The 23696-nt window shown below is 37.4% G+C and overlaps 1 protein-coding gene across 2 annotated transcripts; it reads right to left on the reverse strand.

The window, feature by feature from the left end:
* Positions 1-348: 348 nt before the first annotated feature.
* On the reverse strand, positions 349-22340 carry LOC104000623 (probable manganese-transporting ATPase PDR2). Of its 2 annotated transcripts, none has more exons than XM_009422708.3 (22): positions 22153-22340; positions 21715-21981; positions 21134-21226; positions 18048-18256; positions 15518-15590; positions 15254-15426; positions 15003-15174; positions 12325-12429; positions 12113-12223; positions 11929-12015; positions 11599-11781; positions 11461-11511; positions 11262-11387; positions 11071-11150; positions 9244-9352; positions 8596-8724; positions 5393-5458; positions 5172-5243; positions 3148-3299; positions 2795-2906; positions 2593-2709; positions 349-1813 (listed from the first exon to the last, which is right to left on the reverse strand). In XM_009422708.3, exons 2-22 carry the CDS (start codon positions 21961-21963, stop codon positions 740-742), a joined length of 3543 nt encoding a protein of 1180 aa, XP_009420983.2. In that variant the 5' UTR covers positions 21964-21981; positions 22153-22340; the 3' UTR covers positions 349-739. The 2 variants fall into 2 exon arrangements, with proteins under 2 accessions (XP_009420983.2, XP_009420982.2); XM_009422707.3 differs by having other exon boundaries at positions 21715-22073; positions 22153-22320.
* Between the last annotated feature and the right edge of the window lie 1356 nt (positions 22341-23696).

Raw genomic sequence — 23696 nt, forward strand, 5'->3', positions numbered from 1 at the left:
CCCTCCTTGGAGATTGATTTGTGCCTTGGATTCATCAACTTTGTGTTTGAAGTGCATGTAACTTTGTTATGGTCATTAAATTTATATCCATTAGAGATTAATTTAGATAAGAAACATGATTTTACAGTAATTTGTTGAGGAGAGTATAAAGATAGAAGAGCCCTTCAGGTAAAGCAGTTTACTCGTTTGATAGGCAGAAGGTAGAAAATAGCCAAGCCATGCATGCAAGCTGATCTTTGTCTGTTAGAATCATCCTGTCAAGAAAGCTCAATTAGGTCTAAAACGGAAAGTAAACAAAACTATGTCACGCAATCAATATCTGCAAGCAACCTCCTGCTAACAAGGCAATTAAGCACCATTCATTTGCAACGAAATGTTTAACCATTAATTCAGAATGAAACAAGTGAATGTTCTGTTTTCGATGACAGGTAAAATAAGGCTGCATTTGCAGTTCAGTTTCGTGTGCATATGATTTCCCTCCCGCAACAGTGGGAATGCAAAGCAAAAAAAAAAAAAAATATCGCAGGCATGTCTGAGAGAATGCAAAACAATCTGGACCTTGACATAGATCAATGCATGCTTGTTTAACATCAATTTCATCAAATCTATAGCAAAATTGTCGGGCTATACTGGAAATGGCAGAGCAACACCCTCATAACTCATCAAATGTGTCTGCGCCTCTTGATCAGTAATCAAAGTGAACATCCTGTGGCTGTACCATATTAATTAGAAAAACTAGTTACAAAAGCTTCTTGTTCATGCTAGCTGCCACCTGCTTTTGCCGCCTTCTCCATGATGGCATTCGACCTGGAAATGCCCACCTTAGCAATCTCTCCCAACCAAAACAACCCAGGAACATGAGGGTAGCCCATAGCATCAGCTTCCCCCTCATCCCCTCAGGTAACGGCTCTAGTTGTAACCAGTCATTTAGATCCCTAAACAAATCTGAGGTGATTACTGTGAAGAAACCGACTGCAGCAAATAATGCATATTTGAAAGGCTTGTTCTCAGGTATGCTCTGGTTAAATGGATGGCCCATGTAGTTAACAGCAAAGGTTGCAACCTGGATCATCATGTTCACCATGTACGATACAGTATTCACTAGGTTCGGGTGGAAGTCGGAGTCTGGTTCGATACATTCCTCTGGCATGAACTTTGAGGCTTCATTGACAGATGTAATCAGAAAGAACAAGTGCATGGCAAATTGACCGATGAGGGAAAGAAAGACATAGGCGCAGAAAATGTTGGGATGAGGTCGAGCACTGGAGAGTGTCTGCAAAGGACGAGCATGGGAGATGAAAAGGAAGAAAGCAGCTGTGAATATCCCACTGATGGTAGCCTGAACATCTCCAAGCTTCACACCGTCCAGGTACATGACACTCAGCACATAAGCAGTTGCTAAGCAGTTCAGACCAAGAATCTTGAACATTTGGAGCGTAGTCACAAGGGTACTCCGACCTTGACGAATGATATCAAGAGTGGGGGCCACAGAGGCATGCTTTGCTGTGAAAGGTGAGGCCATTGAGGCATCACCAAGTTTGACAACCATTGGAGCGCGACCATCACCCTCTGCATTCATTTCATCTATCATCTTTTGCACTCTTTGACGCTGTTTCTCAGCCGCTGTGAGATGACGGTTGCTTGTTGCTGTAATACTTTTGGCAGGTTCAGCGGAATGAGATGACTCAGCTGTTGCCTTTGGCTTTTTAGTTTTTCCTGCTTTATTTTCAGGTTTTGATGGTTGCTTCTGTGATGATGCATCACCTGATTGAGCTGGTGGTACAGCATTCAATAAAGCAATACCTACATGTGCCTGAACATCAGAAAAAAATTAAATGGTGTTTAGGCTAAAAAGAGAAGAATGGAATTAGGAGACATCAATCTAGGTTTCGTAAAACTTAAAAGCATAGCTTATACTGTAATGATGACAGCAAATGTTTCATAAATTAATAGTTCAATTTTTCCGTGGCCCATTTCACAGAGAGAACAAAACCAGCTTTGCACATTATAAACAAATAGCCAGGGTTTTTTTTTATAATAATCCTGAAGTTCGAACTGGACCCAAACCGCCCAAAATGGGCTGGTCTGCAGCCTGGGTCTCCATCGAACTGGTATTTACTATTTACTACCTGGTTCAGTCAATGCAAGCAGGTTTTCAAACCCCAATTGTAACATTATTTCTCAAACTGCTAATGTTTCTTGTACTGCGTTTTGGTTCACATCTGTCAGATGAGTTTTACATTCTCTAAATTTAGTTGTCTTTGATGCTTAAGTGTATAACAATGTGGTTAGATGACAATGAGACACCTGATTCATTTTTCCTTAATGATGTGCCAACGATCTCTCTACAACCCCATGTCTTTGCCTTCTTGCTGGCCACTACCGGCCTGCCCACCCATAACCTCCTCATTCTCCACTGCCTCCTCTTCCTTCTCCTCTCCTCCCCCATCCTTCTTGAAACCACAGCTTGTACCAGCATACTGAGTGCCAGTATTCTGGTACAAGTAAGACCTGCATCTTGGTTCAACTAGGGACTACATACTGAGTGCCAGTTTCATATTTAACAAAATGGAATGGAAAAAGGCATCTTACCTGCTTCAGTGCTCCGACATCATTGGTTCCATCTCCACACATCAGTGTCATCCTACCAACTGCTTTAAAAGTATTCAAAATAAGTTCTTTCTGTTCAGGAGCAACCCGTGAGAAAACCTGAAATTATAGCAGTGGCATCAGCTGCAAAAAAAAAGACGCATATATGGTAAGTTGGCATGAAAACTGTGATGACATTACTAACCTTCACATAAGGTATAACTTTAAAAACAGCCCCAGTTCTCTGCAGCATTTCAAAGCAATCCCCACTTATGCAAAGATCATGTGTATCTGACAGCGCTTCTACCTCTTTCTCACTGTAACAACCACAAACTCAAGATTTATTTATCTCAAGAAAATCCAAATGAGATGTATAAAGATCATAGATTGATTTCTTTAAAGCAAGTATCACTGACAAGATATTGTGTATAGAAACAAGATATTAAAGCAAAATTTATATGATAAGGTAATCCTTTGCTAAAGACTGAACAAAATTTTACTTGTGATACCTAAAAAAGTGCAAGTAGCTCAGACTCAATACTTGACCAAATTTTTTACCTGTAGGCAAACATCTCAGTTTCATCAGGTGACACCCACTCAAAGCTAGTGCCACACTTTGTTCGGGCCAAAATTAATGCAGGCCTAAAGATAATATGAACTTGGCTGGCCACGTGGCAAGCTGTCAGAGCTTGATCACCAGTAATCATCACCTGACACAAATATATCTGTTAGCATATACAACATCAAATTTTTAATACAAAGATTTTGAATATTTCTTTTCCAATTCTACTAGATGAATGATCCAGAATGATGCAAGAGTTATGATAAAAATAAAGTTTGAATCAACATTGTGTTGTATTTATCTAGTTGTAAAGCTAGTCATGTTCAGGTGTAGATCCATTTTGGAGTCAAATTACAATAAGTTCTAATAGTTCTAAAATTCAGATCAGATTCACAAAGTCCTGACTTAAAAAAGGTATAGTCCTAATTATAACAGGAAATGCCATTACGGCTTGTTAGTAGGAAATGATAGCTCGTTTCCACCTAATATTGGTGGAGGTAACTGCTACATACCAAACAAGTTACAGTATGGTCTAGATTTCATTTATGGGTAAGATTCAGAACCTCCATTTAGAGAGACTTAGACTCCAGTTTCTTCTCTAAAATAGATGGATGGCATGGCATTAAAGTAGCTAACATATAGTCTCAAGAGTCCTATTAAGACTCAAACAAGTGGCATGGGCTATTTATGCAAAGGGAAAGCCAGTTCTGTAGATGTCTTAAACTCTTAATCAGACAGGAAGGTAGAACACAGCTAATATTTAATAGAGGTAAATTTATAAGTCCAAGAATAAGTAAAACTCTAGAAAGGATGGGTAGCAGGGTAGGTTAATTATTCCTTTATATTATTTCTTCTTTCAGTGGTCTGTGGTTCTCCTGTAAGTTGTACTGCTGAGTCTAAAAATATTTACAGGTATCCGCATTAGAGAAAGACGATGATTGTGTAATTTACTTATAAAGTTATAATGAAAATGAAGTTGTTTCCCTGGCCAATTGGCCTGCAGATATCTTTTCTTCTTTGTCAAGATTGTTTCTACTTCTATTCCCACCATGACTTTCTACCATTCCATTCCACCAAGCCTTGAAGAAGACTATTGTTACCATGATGACAAATCAAAGTAGAAAGTTGAGATACTAAGATAAAAAGCCCACCACCATATGCAAAGGACTCTTGCTCCTATAAGAGATACAGTCCTTTTCTTGCATCAATTGTTATAGCAAACACTTAAGGAGTACCCAAATGCTGACAAAACATTCTGGAGTATGATCAAAATCAACAACTATCATACAATAAGCAAGGATTGGGAAAACAAGAGGAACACTTCTTGCTTCCCTTTCTCTTGCTCCTAGTTTTTCTCTCTATAATGCACTAGAACATATTCTTGTTCATCGCAAATGTTCTTTAATCATTAGATGTCAATTTAATTTCCTAATTAAGTCTTGAGCATGGTTTTCATTATTTCCTTTCTCCATTTTGTCCTCTTGTGCACTGTAGGTGCCATCCTCCTTTGAAATAGTAAATACTGACAAAGAGAAACAAAGTCCACTAATTTCTGATAGCTACAGGGATAGAACAGAATCGACAACAGGAAATCATCTAAGAGCTTTCCGTTTTTCATCCTCTCTCTAAGAAATGGGTTTTAACCAGTATGACACATTTTAACTAATCACAAACATCTATAGTATAGTAGATGTTAATTCACATTCTCTATACTGATTTGACGTCAATAAACTTCACAGGAAGTTGAAAGAAAAAAGTCAGATAGAAAAGCTAAAATACAACAAGATATAGCTACTCTATTTACATTCATAATGGATGAACTCAATTCAACTTACAACTCACAGAGTTCCAAGGTACAGTAAAAGATAAACTCCCAACTATCTGGAGTTGACTACATGTTTTTTTGCCACCATTGAGATGATTTATGTTTCGATTAGAGGCAAAAAAAAAAGATTCAATAGTGTAATAATAAATAAATCAGAAGATTTGAGCTTATCAAGCCAGGCAATGCATGACATACCAAATCATGTGATGAACCTTTCAGTTCATATAAAACAGTGGCAGAGTCAGAACGAATTGGACAACTGAAAACCTGTAGATAGACAATTCCTGTTAAGCATCAAGACCAAACCACAAGTAATTTGAACGGCATTATGATCATCATCAGTACTTCAAAAAATTGTCTTAAGGGCAGAGTACAAGAAATGGAAACATAAATGGCAAGTCTGTAAGCTTCATTACCGCAAAACCAGCAAAAGTCAAACCATTCTCCACCACATCTCTTTCGAGGTTTCTAGCTTCACTTACCTGTCATGTCAATATAAGATGTCATAAGATTTGACAATCTTTTAACAAAACAGTGCTTTGTACTAAAAAAAATCTAATATTTATGTTGGTCACTACACTATATAACTGGACAGTAATCGCATCCAATTTATCAAAAAGAATGATTCCGTATTATCCAAATAATATATAAAAGGTTATATACCAAAAAAGCAGAATGACAAATAAATCCAAATAGTTCAAGTGGATTGTTGGTGTAGTTCTAATAATGTGTTCTACTCAACCACTCTAGGAGATAATTCTCAGGAGAAAATTATATATTATGAATCATAACTATGGGTTTCTGTCATAGTAATATTGCTTGTGTCAAGGAAACAATCTATCAGCTCGCAGAAGTAAGGCTGCACACATTGACACTTGTCAGACCTAGCATTGGCAGGAACCTTATACATTTGCTGCCGTATAGGTAATGGGATTAGGACTGATAAAGAATTCATTGTCCAAATTTAAACCCTAAAATTTTAGGATACTTTAACTGTTTAACATTCATCAATTCACTTGGATAATGCAGGGTGATTAAAACATGATCTAAGAACTTATTTCACTGCATATGTTGCACAATGTCACTACCCTCGGATTTTCTCCATAATTCCATTTTGTGATACATATTTATTTCATTAGGTGTAAATCAAATATGGTAAGGATACTTTGGAGAGACAAGCAAACTACAAGACACGAACCTTTATTTATAAATAGGCCATTTACGCCTATTTATAAGTCTATTTGTAATTCACATTGTCTATGAAGTGTTTCTTGAAATGTTTACTTGTGGATCCCGAGTGAGGCGCTTTCTCTAACCCGTTTTCTCTTTTGTAGGACCTAAGGGACCATGAGAGGTTTCGGGGAGGCTGACCTTTGCGGACGGACACGTAAGGGTGCCGCACGACTTTGGCAAATCAGCTAAGTCCGTGACAGCTCGTTCTTTGAACTAATCAACTTTCTCTTTTACAGGTCCTTCGGAACCTGCGAGAGGTTGCAAGTGGGCTGATCTTTGCGGACACATAGGCGCGACTTAGGCAACGCAAGCTAAGTTCGCGTCTTTGCCGCAAGGGTGCCTCACGACTTAGGCAATTCCAGCTAAGCCCACATCTTCATTCTTTTTGCTGCCTTCTCCAAGTAAAATCGCGCAATATCTGCATTTCGGTGCCACTCCTTTGCAAAGTGGTAGGCTAACAGACTACTCCTAGTATACCCGATTATCATGGTGTGAGGAGTTGATGGTTGTTGCCCTGTAATGATCTCGAAGGGGCTCTTGTTGGACGCAGAGCTCCGTTGAAAGTTGTAGGAGAATTCGGCAATGTCTAACAACTTCACCCAATCTCGTTAGTTGGCACTCACGTAGTGCCGAAGATATTGCTATAGGAGCGAGTTTATCCTTTCAGTCTGGCCATCCATCTGGGGGTGGAGGCTTATGAAGAAGTATAACTTTGACCCCAACAATTTGAATAGCTCGGTCCAGAATCGTCCCAGGAGCCGAGCGTCTCGATCACTGATGATATTATGCGGGTCTCCCCAATACTTCACCACATCCTTCATCATCAGCTTGGTCGCCTCCTCTACTGAACAGTGTAGGGGAGCAGCAATGAAAGTTGCTCTACTTTGAAAATCGATCGACCACCACGAGTATCGATCCGAGTCTCCCTACTGTCGGCAAGCTTGATATGAAGTCCAAGGAAATGCTCTCCCACGACCTTTTTTGTACGGGCAACGGCTCCAAAAGTCCCACCGACTTCCGCTGCTCCACCTTGTCTTGTTGGCAAGTAAGGCACGTTCGAACATATTCCTCCACATCAGTCCCCATCTTCGGCCAGTAGAAGGCCCTCTCCACAAGAGCCAAGGTTCTGTGAATGCCTGGGTGTCCCACTCGAAGGGAATCGTGACACTCTCTTAAGAGTTCATGCCTCAGATTGTCCACTCGAGGAACATAAACCCTATTCCCTTTAGTGTAAACGAACCCTATTCCCTTTAGTGTAAACGAGTCTCTCCTGGACCCAAAACCGTCGTACCTTGCCTTCTTTAATGAGTTGCATCAGGGTTACTGCCTGAGGATCATTGTACAGACCATCCTTGATCCTGGAAAGAAAGTTGGAGTGCAACTGACTTGCTTGGCCTCTGCCCTTCAATTATACGACATTCACACGCTCCACTTTCCGACTCAATGCATCGACCATGACATTTGCCTTTCTGGGTTTATACTCCATTACCATATCAAACTCAGCCAACCATATCATGAAAAAATGTACTGTCACAACCCCATGCCGCTGGACAGCACAAATAGTCGAAGATGTTTGTTTTGTGACAAAAACCTAGTTTCAAGCAATGATGTACCATTAAGGTTTACAGGAAAAAAATACCAACCATTGATGACAAGACTAACCCCATGTTCTTTTTCTGATTCTTATGGATTCATACCCACTAAATTCACACTAGCAATTTAGTACACAATGTTCATGTGGCACTACCATTACTTGTAGTTTTTGCTATATGAGTTCCTTCCAACGAAGAATCTAATCCAACAACTAATCCACATGACTCTATGTTTCACATGGGCCTTTACCCTTATATAATATGTTAGCACACAATATTATCACATTAGCCTGTGCTTTCAGGATAAATCATGCCAAGTTTTGATATTGACTATGCTAGAAGCCTGCACAAGTTTCATAACATATAGGTAGTAGACCATCAAGCACATGGCAATGGTTCATTCAATCAAGTTTTATTTATAGTGAAGAAATTGCAAGGGATTTCATGCCTTGGACATGACAACCCCATAAGTTAATACCCTTGTCAAGGCATATTAGCACTTATTTGATTCAGTTTCCCATCTTGTGGCAAAAGATATAAATATAATAATTGTATATTATTTAACAACCTCAGAGTAGCAAAGATAACCAATAATAAGGAAATTGTAAAGAAAAATATAATAGTGATCAGTACAATAACTCAAAAAGAGTCATTATATATGATGATTTTTTTGACAACCAATATATGCCTAAATATCTCAACAGTTTACATCTTAAGATAAAAAAACACATCTCTTAGATGCAATTATTATCTCACAAGTAACAGAGAATATACAACAACATAATTAAGCTTACAGTCATTTCTGGAAGCGTCTTGTATGCCAGAGCTAGAACCCGCGACCCCTGCCGTGTATACTTCTTGTATGTCTTGACATAAGTTGCAGGAACATCGATTAGCCTATCTTGAATAGTCTCTGGTGCACCCTGTCATTAACAATTAGCCCCTGCTTCAAGATTCTAACAGAGTTTCGGCTAATAACAGAAGTTGTAATAACATCTGCCTAACACAAAGTGAATAGACACTAATTAAGTAGCGAATCACATACAATTAAGTGACAGATGATGAAGGGAGAGAAGACACTAGTAAGTGATCTTTCGACTACAGTTAATCATCATAATCAGATTGTTCTTTCCATAGAAAAAAGATTTTCAGGCAACCATGTGAAAACTCATTCAGCTTCTACAGTCTTCAGATACAAGCAACGAAATATTATATGATTTTGAACTAAATAATTCCTAAGGACAAGTGGGAAAAAATAACTCAAATTTACAGAACAAGAAATCATTTATGAGGTATGGACATGAAGTAAAAGCATCCAGCTTCATCAAAACCTTTGACCACGTACACATTAGTGAAACAAATATACATAGGCACTAACAAAGTCATCATAAATTGATCCAAAAGGAAAAGAACATAAGAAATTATTTTAAAGTAGTACCAACCTTCACAAATGCAAAAAACTGTTCTTGAATACAAACAATAACACCCATTCTTTTCAAGTGAGAGGCAAAATGGTGCCTCTGTACAATCTGCACAGGATGACCACCAGACCTGGAATTCAAGTGAAGACAAAATATTAAATTGACACATCATCCCCAAAAAAACTTTTAAGATTCAAGTCAAACTGTAATATAGTTTAATGGCACAGGATCCTATAGCTGGAATTAGCAAAATTTCCAGTGCCGTCGATAACATGTCATTTTGAAAATGCCGTCACAAAATGAAACACACACTATATGCAACAACACTATGTAATGCTTCCACTTACTGCCTCGTCTAGTAAACTATTTGCTTGGAAAGCAGGGGTGTAAGCACAAAACCAAATAATGCTAGCCCCCTTTCCATCAAGAAGTGGTTGCAAATAGAGCATGAGTGCTGAAACTGTTAAGGTGAAGCACAAAAGAGCAAAAAGAGACTGCAAGAGTGGCAATACATATTAAACAGGAAATGTCTCTATTGGTATATTTTGGTACGTTAAAATTCATAACCAGGTAAGGAGATCTCTACTGTAGTTGTAGCATAAAAAGGATGCAGAAAAGGGAAGACATATTTGGTGAATCAAAGTGAGAAATATCGTTACATGGAGATCATGTATTTCAAGCCAATTGCCTTGTTAAGATGCAGCAACTGGCACGAAAGAATAGGCTGCAAACAACCTAGGAAAAACAGAGTTTAGGCTCAGATAAGTAACATTGAATCAAGCTGTAGCAGATGCATTGTAGGTTGGCAGTTTTCAATCTGACAATAGAATTCTCTATCTGAAATTAGAATAATACTTGTGCAGCCAAGCTCATGTCACCAGTGACTGAGACCTCAGATATAGCTCCTAAATTTCAAAATAACCAACCATAATGAGATACATTCATGGATTGTTCAAGTACAGATTGTCCATCCAATATATGCTCAAGTTCTGTGTATATATTGGTAATTATTATGCAGCAAGCAGAAAAAAAAGCCCTTAACAGACTTTTGACAGTAATCTTCCCACCAAAGAATTATTAATGTTTCCATATGCATCAGTCAGACCTGGACAGCTGTCAGGATCTCATCCCTATCCAAAGGTGTGCAGACACACACTTACTGACCAATACCTACCCATTGTCCCAAGGACCAATACACAAGATGGCAATCATTGGTATATGTTCATTATCAACTGATTTGTATCTTTCCTCACAAAAAGATTTGATATGACTACTTGGTAGCACACTATACTGTCTGTCTAGACTCTGGAAATCACGATATAGCTCCGAAGGAAAATTACCCACCAAGCTCCTAGGGAAAATGACCAAACCACATCTCTAGTATCATGATAGAAGTCATCTCTAGTATAAGCCCTTATCCAACTCACATCGAACCAAAAAGACCAAACCAATTGATTTAATTGTCAATTACCTGGATATCATGAAAGAAGTGTTTTAGATTAGCCAGCTTATTTAAAAAGAAATGTCCTGAAAGAATTGAAAATTAAAAATAAAATAACTGAGGTCCAATGTCACTGGATATGTCCTCCAATCAGATCAACTACCTTTTCATGAAATTCAAAGTAAAACTAATAAATTAATGCAGAGTTCCAGCGTATAGAAACCTGCTTGAACCAAATATAGGCTTTTAGTTCAGTCCTAACCTCAGACCAAAAACCATCTAAGTACTCCCACATGTAGCAAACAGCTGAATGTAAAAAACACAAGGCTTTTTCTATAAGTTGTTTGAATAAGTAATTAGTTTTATCATCCTCCCACATTATAATTTTTTATATAAATGAAGCTTACTTTTTGGGGATGGCCTTCTCATCAGATGTGTATATCCAATCTATTCCTCTTAGTGCAGCCTTTTCAAGAGGATCGCCAACCTGCAAACCATGTTTTAAGCATAAATCAAGATTATAGGTAATACTCGATGATAATTTATCAGTACACAGGATCATAATTTTGCTGGACTCTAGCTTTCACTCCAAACTTACTAGTTTATTCTCTACAAAGACCAAAGCATGACAGGCAGCCAAAACTTGTGCAGTACGCTCAGGCAACTTAGCCATATCAGTCTCCAAATTTTCAGTATCATCCAAACCAACTACACCTTGGAATTCCTGGAACTCGATCAAAGTATTTCAAAATCAGATGATAACAGCTTAAATAAGACATACTATTCATTTGGCATACCATGTCATCTGACGTAAGAGTTCCCGTCTTGTCAAAACAGCATATGTCAACCTACAGCAATTTTCAGTTTGTTAACAAAGCAATCATTGAAAGAATACCATTGGCATGCAAGAAATTGTGTAAGGTACTCATTTTGACCTTCCCAGCAAATGGAATCCTGAATGGCTCTGTACAAAAAATACCACGCTTTGCTAGTGCAATCAAAGAAGTATTAACAGCTATAGATAGCTCCATCGGTAGTTCAGGGGGTATCACAGAAGTGATTATTAACGAACAACTCAAGAAAAGTTTGTACTTGCTCCTTGTTGGATCCTCTAATCCCTAAATGCAGAAGTTCCTTTGTTAGACAAATGCTAATGAAGCATCACAAATAAGGAACAACAATAGGTTTTACAATTGTAAAAAGAGAAACTAAACTAACTTCAGTTCCATTGCACGAAGAACTAGGTAACTAAAAGCTTATGGTACCTTCTTAAGAACATAGCCCGCAGCAATGATTGCAAAAAAAACTAGAAATAGAATAAAGAGGCCACTTTCCCAGCTATTTGCAGTTACCTGAAACACCAATTTTGAAAAAAGAATATCCTTAGACTAAACATGCATAGTCCACTTATAACCCATGGCAGATTCTTAACTGAGAATCAGAAGTTACCCTCTCAGTGGAAAATAAAATTGTTCGCATCAATTTGCCCTGGCTTGTCTCAAATCCTGTTCGCAGCACAACAGCCAGGCATCCCCCATCAGGTGTTCTAAGATGAAAACTCTAAAATGCAAAGAAAAGGGCAAAGAATTCTAATCAAGAAAAATAAAGTGATAAAATTTCTCACTGAAAGCAAAGATAATTGCATTGTAACCAATACATACTTTATCTGGAGTATGTTGCAGTATCTTCGTTCCACCAAAGAGGATATGATTTTTGTCTCTTTTAATAGACAATTTATCCTCAAGACCTCGACCAGCAATTGAAACCTAGAAACAAATTTGAAATTCAAAGAACAAGTAGTCAAAACATGAAAAACTCAGCCTGCAGAATAGCAAATAGACCTCGTAATAGCATACAATCTTCTCCATTGTGATCATCCACGAACATTAAACATGCACAAGTTGTTGCCAAGTCAAAACAAATACACTATTATATAAATTTGACCAAATTAACAGATGAAAAAATAAGTTTAATTTCAGTGTGAAGCCTTCACCGACCATTTAATTCTCTCTTTGTGACAGACACATACACCTGTAAATTCCACTGAGTGCCAGAGTGCACAACAGCATCCCAGAAGGAATATCCTAGAGTAGGTTAAACAATAAGTTTTAGAGACTGTAGAATTACTTCTGAGTTTCACTAAATAATCTAGGCAAGAAAAACTTGGGCACTTGCTTGTGGAAGAAGAAACTGCGACAAGTATTTGTAAATATGTGGTGGATCCAAAAAATTTAATCTAATTTATCATCATAAGAAAAAAGAAGCTATGAACAGCGAAAAGAGAAGTTGCTGCATTAACTGAATCATGTTTGTTTCGTAATTATCCTAAGACAGCCTTAACTAGATCTAATGGATTTCTCTCAAGTTTCAGTCATAAGATTTTTGTTTCCACCTCAATGCAATATGCCCTATATCCCTATACATTTTCCAAGTTTAGGAGAGTAAACCTTGAAATGAAAAATGCTGCTCGGTTTTCTCAAAGTATAATTCCAAGTTAACTAAGATCACCATCTATTGATTCAGAAGCACTGATAGACACATTTAACTTAATAACAAGTTCATAGATCATTATTTAGATTTCCATAGTCCTTTGAAAAAGTAAGAATCTCGATATCAATATATTTCTTTCCTGCCGAAAAGCACTCATGACAGCATAATCATTCATCAATACACAAAATAATATTACTTAGAGGAATTCCTAAATACAAAAAGAGTGTATATCCTATAAATACAATATTCATGTAATGTAACAATTAAAGGACAAATTTGTTATGCGTTCTTCCATCAAGTTACCCAAGGGTTTCTGCCTAACATCAATTACACCAGTTGTTTATCATATGAACACGATATAACAAATGGTAACAACCCTTGGTACTCCACAAGTGGTGTATCATGCCACTTAAAATTGTGAAAGTTGACAAAGGACGCTTGGAGATTATTGTCAAAAGGCACTCTTGTAGAAGTAATGAACAAAATCCTAAACTATCTCGATAAGGAAAAAAATAAGAATATAATTTAATGGTCACCACAATACACCGTTGTAGCTCGTTAAAGGATTCTTTCGGAATTTAAAAAATTACATTAGCATCCTGCTAATGCTACCTTGAAATAGCATCAACATTTGAGTATTTGCCAAATACGATTTGAAAAAAAAAATTATCAAATATCAATTCTCATTTAAAATATGCATTGGGGCCTCAATACATATTTCAAATGTGTTCCCAAATGCACCCAGACTAGTAGCCAACACGTTTCCAAGTTATCTTGTATAATTTGACATTTACATTGTACTGAAGATTGAACTTTATAGTCAGTCTTCAAAGGTTATTGGCCAACCACGTGGGAAACATGCCTAGACAAAAATGCTTATAGGTACAAAAATAATAAATCAGACTAGGAATGTTGTGTAGATCTACAAGCTTCAAACAACAGAAGTCAACAACTTTAATCAAATATGAATAGTATCTTGATTTTTTTGCCAAAAATGATTCACCATCCTAAAGCAAAGATGAGTTATTCTTGTTTGCACATAAGTGATCAGTGACCAGTGAATAAACAAAGAGGAAAATCTTCAACGACCTTAAGCTAAAACTCATTCTAAGAAGAATCGCATCTTACATAAGGTTTTATATTATTGTTCATTGCACGATGGAAACAAAATTTTGCTTTTCAAGCAAGGTTTAGAACACCAATCCTATACAGGTACGGAACTCTGCCACATCAGTACATATCTTCCAATACAGTACTAGATTGTAACCTCAAAAAACTTGCTATCTGGTAAGTGTATGATAAAACTATCATACCAATTACTAACTAAACCATTACGATCATGTTTCCAAATAAATGAAAACCTTTACTTTTCAAGAGAAAACCAACTAACCATATACAATCACTGTTGGAAGCAAACACATTCCCAATCTTTGCTTGGAATTAGTTGGATTTCTCTTCCAACATTTTGAAAATTCACAAAAAACTAAACTATTCCTCACAAAATGTGATATTTGCAACAGACCTCAAGAGTGGAGAGTAAATAAAGTTTTACTACATATCAGCAGATTCGAGTCAAAACCTGCATCTTAGTGATACCATCCTTTCACTACATATCAGCAGATTCGAGTCAAAACCTCTAATCTCATCTTCAAACCTAGAGTAAATAAAGTTTTAGAACAGCAGTTATCTATTAGGGATTTCCAAATCTCAGCCAAGGTCACTGGCAAAACCATCATCCTAAACTGAACATACTAAATGAATTGAACGTACGAGCAAACAGTGTTCAATTAAAACAATCAATGAAGTGTTCTGCACCAAGTCAGGTCATAGGCAGAGAGATAATAACCACCTTCCACTGTGGAGTAGACTCGCCTGTGAGAATAGCTTCATTTGCAATTGCATTTCCGGCTAATAGAAGCATATCTGCTGGTACAGATTTATCTTCCCCATCCTGACCCGTGGTGCGTCCAATGGAGACAACATCTCCAGGAACGAGGTCTGTTCCAGAAAGCTTTACCCACCTGAATCCACGAATTCAGTAAACTAAGTTTCTGATGCCTCAGACAAAAAAAATCTTCATTTGAATTAGTAAACACATACTTCCCACAGCGGTGCACCATCACCATCTGACCATCAACTCTTACACGCCTGAGCTCAGTAAGAGTTTTTAATCTACTCTTGGCCATTGTTGACTCAAAAAGAAATAGCATAAAAAGTGTGAACAAACTATAATACCAATATTCATCCAAGCACCAGAGTCCAACACAGAAGACCTACATCAAAAATACCAACAGAGAGCTGGGATTAAGTAAACTTTAAGGTAGTAGAACTTTTGGCATTCAGAATAAGGACAAGGTTGGAAACCTGAAACACAAAAAATGGTTCCATAACTTGCTCCTTTATCAGCTTCTGGAACGTTGGTTGTGGGTAGTCAAATCTATAAATAAATTAGTAAACAAAAGCAGAGTGAGAATCCGTGTAGTAGACAAAATTAAGACAATCACAAATCCCACTAGCTGAGAATATAATAACTGGACCAAATTAAACATTTAGCTGTATATGCTTTCACAAGGAATACAAACATTAAAAAATTAAATCAACACAAAATGAAAAAAAACCACAGGAAATGTACATACTTCTAAAACAAGGTCTCAAAAAACTATCCAACAACAAACTAGATGGCATATCCGGCTCAAGATCAACTTACGTGCAAGGTTTGACATACCGAAGCATACCGCTCGGTACGAGCGGTATGTACTGGTCCGATAGAGGATCGGTATAGGTGGTATATTGGTACACCCCAATGTATCATATGCCAACACACTCGGTACAACTCGAACAGCTGGTTGGTATATCGGTATGGACCAGTAATGTGAGCCATGCCTACGTGAACCACAAACTCCAGAGTTGTACATGGCAAACCAATCCTTGCTCATGATCCAGTAGATTTCGGTCCACATACACCAATCCAAGTTCACCTCTGCACATTCCAATTCCATCAGTCCTGATAGATCCATCTGATTCCAGAACAATGCTGACTGATTCTGGGCTAATCCCAACAGGTCCCAATCAATTCTGGTAGATCGGTGAGAATCGTTAGAATAATCAATCTTTTAGTTGAATTAGGTTTCAATTTTGTGGATCTCACTTTGATTTGATAAGCTTTCGACAGTTGATTGGTTATGGCTTGAAAAAGGTGAAGTAATTGCCAGTCAGAGGTTGTATAGGATAATTTTAGTGTGATTGATATTTTCAGCATCTTGCAGTGACTTCTCAGCAAAAATTAGAACTGTTAAAGAACCTATGAAACACTATATGGCACGGAGAAGGTAAAAGAATAACCGATCGATGATGTTCATTAATGCTCGAGTGTAAAATGACCACAATTCTGATGCTCAATATTATTATCAATTACAAAAGAACTTTTTAGGGGCTAATATGATGATACAAAAGAAGACACTACACCTGGCAATGCTGCATTAGTCTCAGGTTTCCAACTTCCTCCCAGCCGTTGAGGATGATATCTAAACTAACTCCACTAAACTAGTTGTTGCCATAGCAAGATTGTCACGGAACCTTTTTAAAGGTGCAGTTAATTATGGTGGTCATGGTGGACCATCTCTCTCTAATAACAAGTTTATAGGATGTGAGCCACCTATCAAGGTATTCTCAAATTCAAGGAGGTGAATCCACCTCCCAAGAGAAAAAGAGAGGGAAGAAAAGATAATGAATGATATTATGAAAAACAAGGGAATCCTAGTGCATCATGCGAGGTCTAGAAGGGTCAATATATGCAGCATGCCTTACCCCTGTAAGTAGAGAGGCTATTTACATAAGAAAGATATTTAGATTACTATTATATTACTGCTAAATTAATTGTAGGAAAGAAAAAGCTATTTCCAAACATGCCTCAAGGGCTCTAAACCATTCACTCATATAAATAGCCTACTTAAAGGCCTTGCTAGAGAAAGCTTTCTTTTTTAGTAATCATATCACTCCCCAAAATCCACCAAAAGAGAGCTTTAAGACTCTCCAAACCCAACTCCTATAAAGTAAACAATGTGCCTAACCTTTCTATAATCATATTAACTGTTAAACACCAATATAAACTTAAAATTATACTCTAGAAGTAAATGTCATCTAAAAAATATGTCAAATTACACCCGAAAATAATAGAAAAAAATATAGGCATATTACTAATTTACTACTATGCAAGTGAGAGAGCACGATTAACCCTCTCCTCTCCTAACATGATTAAGAGCAAGTTGTGAATAAACAGCCGCCAGCAAGAGATCACTAGGTCAGTAGAAGAGTTATAAGATTCGACCGAGTAAAATCCCAACGAACAGCAATGATGGCTCTCCCAAGGAATGTTGTTGGTATATATGAACCACTATCATTCATTTGTCAAAATTTGAGTAAACAAGACCTATGACAAGAGAAATGCTAGCAAAACCAGCTTTGAAAAATTTTTCAGACATTTCATCTGTGCCAAGCAAGCAAAAAGACACATGCATGCCCTTAAGTTAAAACTTACCAGTGAGAAAAAAGAATATATTGCAAAAGCTAAGGCAATAAGCCTACTTACTTTCTGCAACAAACTATTAATCTAATCGATAGAATCCTGCAAGTGATCAACAAACCTAAAAGATGTATTATAGATATATATTCACAATGCTTCCAAGTTCCAAGATCTTCAGACATCTTGTCAAAACTGGCACTCCTCTGGATGAAGTGCAAAAGATGGTTCATTTGGTTCATTTCAAGCTTTTTCCTGCTTAAATTCATCTAAGCATTCTTGTGAACAGCACAAGTAAAGAAGAGACAACATAACAACCACTGGTTTTAAACAACATCAACTATTTAATAAGCTGGATAACAGAGTAAAACTTACACATTTCGCCCCCACTTATCAGTTGCTGCAGCTACTTTAGCTTCTGATCCATGACCACTGCTCTTGAGGTAATACCCAAATGGTTCCTTTGTAGGATACGGAAGTTTGGCAAATGTATTCTTTTCTACTGAAAAATTGAAGCATTGTTTTCTAAAATCAAAATATATTTCATCAGTGTTCCCAACTGAAGATGCTGATGATCCTGCCACCTGCATGACGACAAATTTATTTTCAATTATTTATCATAATAAGCAAGGAAATTTGTTTTTCATGATAATGAATTGCAAATTAACAACCAGCAGTTAACATACATCGTAATTGGCAACCAAAGAAGAAAATATGAACTAATACTTCCCAGATACAAAAGATTATTTAATAGTAGTGATCTAGACATTTAAACAAGAGTAACAACTATCCTAAAATTATGCAATATATGTTTGGCAATCAACTATAAAAATGGTTAAAACTACACGATTAATATTATAATATCACACTTTTTCTATAATAGGTCTCTGGTAACCAAGGGATTGTATCAACTTATATTCATTGAAAGAACAAGATAGCAAGTATCAAACAAAAACAGGAACAGGCTGTAAGTCCCAACAATTTCACTTCAATAGCATGGATATCTTGAGGGCAATATCACTAGTCAAATTAGAAGCCACCAAACCTCTCATTGTTCTGATGAACTTTGGTCCTCTACATTTCCCCATGCCACTAATCCTAATTTACTCAAAGCATTTTACTAGTGCACTTACGTGTCTCCCTTAATTATGTTCCTACTTCAAACAAATATAAACAATATTTCCCATGCTACCCTTAATCAGAACTGCCCTAAATTTTTAAAAATGTAATAATTCTTAGAATATATCACCCTAGAAGTTTCACAAAGGATCTAAGGATGTACTTGAGAATCATAAGGGCCTTCTTCTTTTTCAAAAATATAAAAAAATATAACTATTGAGCAAGCTTCACTGTTTCAGGTATCGGACCCATTTCGATGATCAATCAGACCGATATGTATAGGCCAGTACCAGTGTATCGACACATGGCACACCGATATGTACCAATGTATTGACACATGATACACCGGTATGTAACAATATACCGACACATGATACACCGGTATGTACCAGTGTTTCGCAAAGAAAGAAAAAAAAGGAAAAGAGGAAAGGGCGATGGAGGAACAGAGGAGGAAAAAAAAGAGAGGAAGAAGGAAGAAGAAATAAGAGGAAGCGGTGGAGGAGGAGGAAGAAGAGGAAGCAGTGTAGGCAAAGGAAGAAGGAATAAGAGAAGAGATGGGAGAGTACTAGGGAAGAAGAAGGAACAAAAATAGTGGTGAAGCAGCAATAGCAAGGCAGTGACAAGGGCAGTGGCATCATATGCAAGAAGAGGGCTCACGTTTGCGAGTCCTAATTTGGTTCTTTTTATTCTTTAACGCCGAGTTGGACGAGCCCCATCACTTTTTCGTGTTTTTTTAATTTTTAAGTGGATCACCTGAAACGAAGGTGGTCTGCGTACTATCACGGACTTAACTAGTTTTGCCTAAGTCGTGCGATACCTTTGCGTGTTCGTCCGCAAAAGGTCAACCTCCCCGAAACCTTTTATGGTCTTTTAAGAACCTACAAAGGAGAAGACAGGTTAGACGAAGCGTTATCTCATAAGCAATCATTTTAACAAACATTTGATAAGCAATGCAAATTACAAATATAGACTTCACGAGCTCTGAATGATCGCACGACAAAGGGTCCAAGGTGGTCCGCCACGGCCAAAAATCTCCACAAGTGCCCACATAATATTGTTGCGAAACAAGACAGCAAACCAGCCGTAGACACTACCCCAGAAGCCCATCTAGCCATGTGCCACCCAGATAGCTCCTAGGTGTTGTGCTGGCTGACACTCTATATAACTTTGTGAAGCTAGAAAACCCCCTAAAATGGCTGATTGGATGATCTGTTTCTCGAAAAATTTTGCCTATGCGCGACGACCACACATAACCTGTGTTTACAAGCCTAAGACGACCATAAAAGCCAACCAAATGGGACTATCAAGCCTACTGCCAACCCTCTACATGCTGTGCAAGTTATGAACAAAATCAAAAGACACGAACATACACAAGTATTGCATCGAACACCTTATTTACAATTTTGTCTGTGATAATACAATCCATGCCGGACTGATATATACCACTCGTACCATATCATTTCGGGTGGTGCAACAATCCTTACTATTGAGTCCAGATTGCTTTCCTAAGATCCATCATACTATTATGTGTTTGAACTCTTATCATATCTTTTTTCTTCACAAAATATTATGCATTTCTTTCTTCTTCACTATGTATATAACTATATATCAAATGTCTTACCAAATAAATAGTGTTTGATAGTTGATCATCCATATGGGAAACCCAGTTGATTTTCGAGATTGTTCATCCCCTACACTAGTCTTCATTCGTTCAATCTCTCTTCCATGCAAAACCTCATGGTAAGGCTCATTAATGCAATTACCCGAAATTTGAAGGAGCTGATAGGATGTTACTAAAGGCTTCATGAAGCATTTTAAATTTAAAATCAACAATAGGGCAATATAACTCTATTTTAGATATTAATTAAATTCTTAGGAAACAACCTGCAGTGATCATACTTAGGTGTAGAAACTCCAGGGGATCACAAACCTTGTGGATGAAAACACAAATTTACTTGTGGGAATTGAATGTTAATATTTGCTTCCCTAAGGTCCCTACTCAGTTTATCCTACGTTATTTAGCAGAGACCATTTAGCAAGAAAAAAGTGTCATGTTGTTCAGTTGCAAGTCCAGCAAGTTCCAAAATTGGTTACCTTATCCTCATTTTTCACATCAAAGTTGCTTTTGGCTCAAAATAGATACTTCCTTGTTACACTCAAGGCAATCATTTCCACTTAAATTATCTCATTAACATTTTGGCATAGAAGTAATATGAGCGTAAATTATTCTCAGAAGAAGTATTCGTATCTGAAGGATGCCACAACAGTACAGCTATATTGCAGGTAAGCCAGAAATGACATAAAGAAAAATGAAAGCATTCTCAAAAGTGCAACAAACTTACAGGTCTCCTCGTATGAAGTGACACGATTTCTTTTGAACCAGAAAATTTAGCGGGAATTATTTTGCATGCAGTTGCCAGACGAGTGTCATTTACCTGATGCATCCATGCAACAAGAAATCATCATGGAAAATAATGCATATGACAATCACTTCCCACAAGTCAAACTTAGTACTATAACGTAAAGTATAGAAAACTGCTACACTGAACATAGAGTAATCAAAATGCAATTGACAACAATTATCAATTTGATAATAAAAAGCCCATGAGACATAATGCGCCTCTGTCATATAGAAATGCAATCATTAGTTTGTTGCAATTTCCAAGGCTTGAGCGAGATGTGCAAGATAAGTTCTTGCAGGTGGACCTCTAACAATTGGAGTCAACAAAGTTCCGACAGTCATTACGTTATGATGCATGGACAGAAGGTAGATCAAATAGGCCATAAATAATAAAAAATGAAACTCAACATGAAGATAAGAACAGCAGACGACGAACCAAACGACCAGATAAATACAACTACAGCATAACGTTTCAGCTGCACGGCTACTCTAAACATGTAAAAATAACAAATTTGCACACACCTTACTGAACTGGACAAAGCATCTGAAATCGACCGACCAAGCAGTAAAAAGCAGCACCAGAATGTGCAAGAGGGCGAGCCCGCCGAGAACGATCAGAGCATCGGTGAAATCGATGCTGGGGGCGACCGCAAAGAGCCAGATCGAATAAAGAATCGCGAAGGGCCAGACGTCGAGACGCCACCCCCAGTGCCGCCGCTTCAGCAAGTCGACTCCTTGGACCACCTTCCCGTCCACCTGGTACCGCGCCATCCTTTCTTTCCTTCGGGCCTTGAAATCGATCAAGAAATCCAGTCTTTAGAACAGAATCGAGGCAAAAGATTCGGCAGAACTCATTCAGATCGGAGACCTCCGAGCGAGATCTGTGGGATCATTGAATCTGAAGGTCAAGATTAGGGTTTCAGACATTAAGAGGGGCTAGATCGAGATCGGGACGCGTACCTGGATCGTGTGCTCGCCGGATCTGCTCGAAGAGGAGGAGGAGGAGACGGTGGCGGACAAGACAGCAGGCGAGTTAGTGCCGTCGGAGTTTTATGGTGAGGCCACTCGCGAGGGTTTTCTCTTCGTCTCTTTATCTTGGTTTTTCACTCTGATAAATTTCGTCTTTTTCTTTCCAAGCGAAACGGCACCTTCTCTGGAATGTATTATGCTTTCCCAAGCCGTAGTAACCCTAGTCCTCGGTTTATGTGGGGTCCACCAGAAATTCATCGAATCACGACAAAGGTAGAACGAAGTGTAACGCGTGCGCAAGTAAAGCTGCACAGGAGGCTAATGCACGACGCTTGATAATCTTATATTTGGATCACACATTTCTTTTTCGATTTAGATAAAAAGGCGGAGTGTTGATAGGTTTTGAGATTTAAACTGTGGTATAAATGGCTTTGTATATACATAATTCAAAATAACGTTAATATATATAATTTTATTATTATTATTTATTTAAATAATTATTCTATGAGCGTAGTTATCGATAGATTCTCACTCAAAGTTACTGATCAAGTCAATTCTTAGGTTTGGTCTAATCGGACTAATCCAACAACCACTTGTTAGTAACATATGATCTCTGTTTTCTTTGGTGGTTAGTTAGTTGATTAACCATTCGACCACGTATCATCCTATCCTATGATGAATACACAAATAGTTACGTTATGAATAATATTAAAAAAATAAAAAATGTGAGAACAGTAAGGATATAGATTATTTTTGCTTAATGGGATAATATCTAATAATATTTTAGTTAGAGTCCAAGAGTGAATGACACTTTTTTAGGATTTACCAAAATTGGTAAACCTATTAAGGGCTCACCTCATATATGATAATTATGTCTAAAAAGGACTCTCTAACTATGGGTCAAAATATATGTCTTTAAAAAACCATCTCTAAGGTAAATCATGTGGGGCCAGATTTATTACTACTAGAGATATGTGCTATCTCTTTGATGAAATGGGAAATGTGAGGTTAGGACAATATAGTAAAGGGGTGATTTGTCAGAGATGTGAAATCATTTTAACGGAGTATATTGTTATACCAAAGTGTCCTATAATAGACTATGAAATGGGCAATCGACTAAGAGTAGACTATCCCCAAATATTGGATACCAATCACGTTTATCTTTATGGATATATACACATTATAAGCTATATGCTTTAAGAAAATAAATATCAAAGATATTCATTTCTTAGGGATTTATATATTTTATCTAATAACGAAGAGATTAACTAGATGAAAGCTTTTTTTTTAATTAAGTTTTATATAAAATAGATTGGTATATGGTAACTGAGAACAGATAAGTCTAATAGATTAAAATTCTCGGTATCATTTGAGGACTGCGGTGTAGTGGCCTAGTACACTTGCGATCAATGAGTTGAGTTGATTATTATGGAGATAATAATTTACTGAGCTAGAAGGAGTTCTGACATGTATGACTCACGACTTGCTCGATATTGGGCTTAAAGGGTCACTAGGCTACTACACCATAATCCCTC

This window comes from Musa acuminata, chromosome BXJ1-10 (genome assembly GCF_036884655.1).
Source record: "Musa acuminata AAA Group cultivar baxijiao chromosome BXJ1-10, Cavendish_Baxijiao_AAA, whole genome shotgun sequence".
NCBI classification, from domain to species: Eukaryota; Viridiplantae; Streptophyta; class Magnoliopsida; order Zingiberales; family Musaceae; genus Musa; species Musa acuminata.